Here is a 6,714-nt window from a genome sequence, read left to right on the forward strand (position 1 = left end):
ATTATGCAAAATCAACTATAAAGCTCTACAATGGTAATCCCTTCCTTCCTCAACCAATTTCAACAAGAAACTACTCGAAATAGTTCAGTAATATCATATATTACCACCTATTGTCACATGCAAGGCCTATCTCCAACTCCATAACCTACTTAAACCCATAACAATTGCATGAAGGTTTTAAGACAAGGTCTCACCCCGATAGATAATGGCCTAGTGAGTGATTCCTTGAATCTTCAAGGTTGGCAAGGATGGATGATTAAAATGGCTAGGTCTTCTCCCTCTCTCTCCAAGATACTCTCACTTCTCACTAAAACATCAAATATTTGCTACAAAATGAGTCCCAAAGGCTTTTAATCAAAATGGGATGGGGTTATAAAAATATATAGTTATACCCTCCGAACTCAACTCTGCGGTCGCAGAATGGACTACAGAACAGATATGCAGCCCGCAAAATGGACCGCGAAAGTGATGCCAAAAACTAGGCTAGCGTAGACCAGTCCACGACCAGGTCTACGGTCCGTAGACCAATTCTATTGCCACGAAATGGACTGTAGAATCTCTCTGAAATTCTTCATGCCAAATCTGTTATTGAAGTGCGGACCGCGAAACAGGTATGCGATCGCATAATGGACCGCAAAATAATCTTCAAAAATTCAACTCTTTTTCTGCTCAACTCCGCGATGATTATTCGATCCGCGGAATAGATTTGCGGTTGCGAAATTGATCGTAGAATTGCATTCATCTGCCAAAAATTTCTACCACTCCTTAGTGCATTCGTCAACCCAAAAAGTCCGTACCATAGCGAGCTTGCGAGCCGCGAAAATTAACTACTACCTTCTAACATATTAGCCTACCTCGACACCACAAAATCTTAAATTTCTAACCGGAAATTTACGGGGCCTTACACTCGTGTACTCATTAACACTAGATTTTAGGGTTGGCTGTAGTAGTATTTTTGTTTTATTTCTCATATACTTTATGATATTTTTTCGATGTTGAGTTATTGAATCATAATTATTCGATTTCATTGTTATTATGTGATTGTTGGCTTATCTAGCGGGTTGGGATTAGGTGTCATCACGACTATTAGATTTTGAGTCGTGACAGTAGGAAAACTTCGCCTTCTTTCTCTTTCTAGTTCCTTTTAAGAGAAATGAACCTTTTCTCTCTTTCTCCTCAAGAGAAATATTAGTTGTTTTACTTCACAAGATAGTAAATTTTGAAAAAATCATTAAAACTTGAAATTGACGAAAATCATTTTATGCCTACTTTAATTTAGTTTAAACATTAATAATTGAGTTTATATTCTATGTATGGATTATAAAAAAAATCATACTATTAGATTAAATTGAATCTACAACAACAGGTAATTGACATCAAACTCGATAATTGATATTGTAACTGAAAAATAAAATAATAACTTACTATAACAGATTAAATTTTAATTATAATATAAATATTTACAAATATGGGGTTTAAATTCTAAAACTTTTGATGAACTGAGTTTGATCTATTCATAATTTTGGTAACAGATTTACAAGAAATCAAACAATAACAACAACCTAATATAATCCCACTTAATGAGATCTTGAGAGGGTAGTGTATATGCAGATCTTACCCCCACCCTAGAGTAGAGAACGTGTTTCCAATAGACCCTTGACATCCTTCCTTCCAAGAACTTTTCACTTTGCTCTTGGAAGACTCGTACTCACAATCTCTTATTTCCAAAATTGTGATTTACAAGAAATTCCAATTTTGGAAAGGAAAAAAAAAAAGAAAAGGAAAACGCGGTTTTGGGGGCAGAGTTATAGGGCAGAGCGTGGTCTCACATCCATCAAGCAAGCGCGTGAAAGCTGTAATATGCCAAAAAATCGTGCGCCCCCGCGCCTTTGAGTCAACAGTCAATAACACGAATGCTCCTTATAATCTACTCCGTTAGTATTTTGAAGCTTTCAACCATATTGAATCTTCTCCTTGTGTCCATGTTGCTATAATCTCAATAATAAAAATATAATATAATATAATATAATATAATATAATATATATACACATACACGGAATTTGAATAGAATGATGGAGGAAAAGAAGAGAAGAGAGAGATAATAGGGGAGGAGACGAGCAGAGCACGCATCCTTATGGGACTTTGACAACAAAAGATCAACCTAAACTTTTGCAATTCGGACATTATCTGTCTTCATACATAAGCCTTCCCACCTTCTTATTTACTTCATCAACAATCATATCCATTTAGTTGTACGCACGCATAATACCCATTTCAAGAATTCTCAAGTAGGTGGGTGGGTGGGTTGGGTCTGTTATTTTCTGGGAATTTTGTTGAGACAATCAAATTAAGATGATGACAATGGAAGGGATGATGGAGAGAGGAGTATTGGAAGATATAATAAGAAGGCTATTGGAAGGGAAGGGAGGGAAACAGGTTCAGCTTTCTGAGTCTGAGATCCGCCAGCTTTGTGTCAACGCTCGCCAGATTTTCCTCTCTCAACCCAATCTTCTCCAACTTCGTGCCCCCGTCAGGATTTGTGGTACCTCCCTTTTCTTTCCCCCCTTGTGTAAATGGAGAATTGAATAGCTTTATTGATGATAAACATTGTTCAGCCTCTAATAATTTGTGGTACCTCCCTTTTCTTTGTCTCAGCGATTTTTTTAATCTAAACATGTTGCTTTATTTGTCCAAAAAAAGAAAAAAACAGAGAAAGTTTGATTCTTTTGTTCTTTGTTGGTTAAGAAAAAGATCTCCTTTTTTTGCCTCCTGATTTCTGTCGGTGGAAATTGAGGATTCTGCTAAAGCTGAACTTGGTAGTTAGATTTTGGTTTGCCAATGTTTGTTTCCATGTGCAAAAATCTGGGGGTGATCAGATGGATGTAGCCTGAGAATTAGAGCAAGAGGTGCTCTCCTGCTTTTGAATGGGATGACCAGTCTCATTTTCTGCAAGAAATCAGGGGCATATTTACATTAGATTTGTCAACATGAGCACATGCGAAATTCCAAAATTTGTTTAGCTAACATAGCAATAGTAAACAACAACAACAACGACGACCCGGTGAAATCCCACCGGTGAGGTCTGAGGAGGGTAGAGTACGCAGACCTTACCCCTACCCCGAAGGGTAGAGAGGCTGATTCTGAAAGACCCTCGGCTCAAGAACATAGCAATAGTAAAGAATTCTTTGTTATTCTAAAACCTAAGTTTGAAGTATGCAGAGAGTTTTTTCATTTACTTTTGCCAGGTAATTCGTGGTAAAATGGATGCGTTTTAGATGCTAACTGATGGACATGGATTGCAAATTTGAATGTCCGTGCAATGTGTGATTGTCTCATTTGTTTGCTGTGCCTTTTGAGGCTCTTTATGATTCCTTAGCTATCAGATTTCTTTAGTGATATTTATGCTTTTAGAGAGCACTTTTGTTGTTGAAACTTGAAACTACCTTGATTCCAAAGTGGTCATGATAGTTGACTGCATTTGCTGCGTAATATCTCATACGTTTATTTTTTCCCGGTGCCATTCTTGCAGGTGACATACACGGGCAATACCAAGATCTTTTAAGACTTTTTGAGTATGGTGGCTATCCTCCTGCTGCACACTACCTTTTTCTTGGGGATTATGTAGATCGAGGCAAACAGAGTTTGGAAACAATATGTTTGCTACTGGCTTACAAAATAAGGTACCCCGATAAGATCTTCCTTCTTAGGGGAAACCATGAAGACGCAAAAATCAACAGGGTATATGGATTTTACGATGAGTGTAAAAGGAGATTCAATGTCCGGCTCTGGAAGATATTCACGGACTGCTTTAATTGTTTGCCTGTTGCTGCACTTATAGATGAAAAGATCCTTTGCATGCATGGTGGTCTTTCTCCGGAGCTAAAAAATTTGGATCAAATAAATGAAATTCAGCGGCCAGCTGAGATTCCAGATAGCGGCTTGCTCTGTGATCTGTTATGGTCTGATCCTGACTCTAGAATTAAGGGATGGTCAGAAAGTGATCGAGGTGTTTCATGTACTTTTGGACCTGACGTAGTTGCCGAATTTTTGGCAAAGAATGACTTAGACCTCATCTGTCGAGGCCATCAGGTATACCATATTCAATACAACAACAACATACCCAGTATTATCCCACACCGTGGGGATATACCATATTCAATAACATAAAAAATAAAAAAATTATGTTAAAATTTAAATATGAAAATGTTCTTGAGGTAAGTACCATCTCCTACTTTAGCGTTCCATTCCAAAAAGAGAAACTTAGATATTTTAGGATCAGTTAAGTGTTTTTCCAGGAATTTCTTTTGTCTGTTGTGAAGCACATTAATGATTAAACCATGTCTCAAATTTTTCATCGCAGTGTTGATATAATATGTTGCTCATTTCCAGATAGTATATTATCATTTCTGATTCATCGACTCCAAAAGAACCATTATTGAGATTTTCACTTGCACATTACTGGTTCAAAAGTATTGTGATTCAAAATTTATCCTCTAACCCTCTAACATGTTTACATAAATCCACTAGATATTTGGCTTTCAGCCCAAAAATGGCCCGTTTGCTTAGATCTGTTGTGTTAAAAAGTTATAGATAAAATGATTTTTATGAATGAGAGATTGAGAGAGAGTATTCTTGTAATAGTTTCTATCTGTAGACTGTAGTAGTAAATGTCATTCCTCTTCTCGCATATTTTCCCTCGTACACTATGATGATTTTCCACGTCAAAGGCTTGTCCTCTTTTCTTTCTAGTTGTCTCTATTTTTGACTTTGTTGTGTGCATGCTTTGACAAGCAATTTTTTTTCCTTTGAAGATATTCTGGATGATCTTTGTTATCGGTGCCCTTAAATTTGAAAAATGATACTCTTCAAGTCTTATATTTGATGAAAGCCGGATTCTTATACTAAACTTTTGTTTTAGGTGGTGGAGGATGGATATGAATTCTTTGCTAAGCGAAGACTTGTGACAATATTTTCTGCTCCCAACTATGGCGGGGAATTTGACAATGCAGGTGCTTTATTGAGTGTCGATGAGCAACTAGTATGTTCTTTTGAAATATTAAAACCGGCGTTACCTAGCAGTTCAAAGTTACCTCTTAAGAAGGTATGATGGTAAACCTTTAGATTTTCCTCATTTGCCTACTATATTACTCATGATTTTGACGTGCAAGAGTGGCTTGTATGTTCTTTTTCCCTCCTCCAAAGCCTTCCTAGTCTATTTTCTCTTGAAGATTCTACAAAATAACTTCATTGATTGCTATTTTTGTTGATTTTGGTAGCCACCGAAGGTCTGAGCGATTTGATTCATTAGAAAGTGTAGATGAAGATTTATCCAGTAAATAGTCAAGCCTGCCAAGCATTATTCTTGATTCCTTTGTTCGTGGGCGAGCTTTTCATGTCCAAGGCTATCCTACTCAGCCATTCTAAAAGCGGATGTGGATTTGAAGCTTGCATACAGATCAGGAGAATCTGCAAACTGCAACATAAGATATTTTCTGATGATCCCGAGACACTTCAGTTGGTAACTTTAGACATTTTTTGTTTACTGCTTGTATTGACTAGCATTCAGAATTTGACATTGCTGATTGGGAATGAGTAACATTAGTGTCTGTTAGGCTACAAGTTCTGTAAGATTATAAGCTTTATTTTGATGATAATATAACCATTTTGTGGCTGCAATGACAACTTTTTGGCGGATGGTGAGCGTTGTTTTGTTATCAGCCTTTTCAGTCACCGTATAGTTCAACTGGGCTCCACTCAGCGTTCTACTAGCATAGGAGGACTGGATTGGTTCGGGCCATACACTGAGCTGTTACTTGAGCTCACCGGGCTTATCTCTTATGTTCTTTGGATCCAACTCCTGATATGCACCAATTTTTGACCAAAATTCATCAGCTTTCCTTTAAAACTAATAATATAGAGATGACGTGAAAATAGCATGGGTTAGCCAGTTTTCGGATTGGTCATTGAAAAATAGTCAGTATTTGCAAAGTCATTGAAAAATAGCTACTACTATTTTGCCGCAACACGAAAATTCCAGCATAATATACTGGAGATTAGCGCATCTGTGTATGAACTTCCAGCATATTATGTTGGAACTCCAACATACGGAAAGTTCCAACATAATATACTAGAGATTAGAGTACCTGAGTATGAACTTCCAACATATTATGCTGGACCAGTATATTATACTGAAACTCCAGTATATTATGCTGAAATATTTTTTGAATTTTGAACAGTATTTTCGTTCAGATTTATCTTTACGTGAAAAGTGATTAAATCTCGATTACTTTTGAAATTGTGACTATTTTTCAATTACCACTTGTAAATTTGGCTACTTTTGAATTTAACCCAGAGATGACTCATGTTAGACGGTCGTTTTTAAGCACATTTAGAAACATATCACGCATACAAATAATTGGTATTTCTTTTTCTCTGTCTTTGTTCAATTAGGCAGTACCCAGATAATTAGATGGTACTCACATTAACTATTTCTCTAGGTACCTTCATCTTTCTCAACCACAAGTACGAGGCAATTTTGTCTACCAAGGTGTAGACACGCGAAGAATGACTTTTTTTTTTTGCCTCCGTCTGATTTGAACCTTTTCTTCTATGATACTAATTCTAACTTCATTGATCCACTTGGGCCACCTCTGGGCGTAAATATTTTGTTTCGTATGGTAGAAATAAAAATATTAAAACATATGCAGTATGGC

General features: G+C 36.7%; 1 protein-coding gene across 1 annotated transcript; it reads left to right on the forward strand.

The window, feature by feature from the left end:
• The first annotated feature begins 2,064 nt into the window (after nt 1–2,064).
• Nucleotides 2,065–5,677, forward strand: LOC107821178 (serine/threonine-protein phosphatase PP1 isozyme 9). Its single transcript, XM_016647599.2, has 4 exons — nt 2,065–2,543; nt 3,531–4,090; nt 4,920–5,102; nt 5,278–5,677. The coding sequence occupies exons 1-4, from the start codon at nt 2,354–2,356 to the stop codon at nt 5,290–5,292; spliced, it is 948 nt and encodes a 315-aa protein (XP_016503085.1). The 5' UTR covers nt 2,065–2,353; the 3' UTR covers nt 5,293–5,677.
• The last annotated feature ends 1,037 nt before the right edge of the window (nt 5,678–6,714 follow it).

Source organism: Nicotiana tabacum, chromosome 5, assembly GCF_000715075.1.
Source record: "Nicotiana tabacum cultivar K326 chromosome 5, ASM71507v2, whole genome shotgun sequence".
In the NCBI taxonomy this organism is placed as follows: domain Eukaryota; kingdom Viridiplantae; phylum Streptophyta; class Magnoliopsida; order Solanales; family Solanaceae; genus Nicotiana; species Nicotiana tabacum.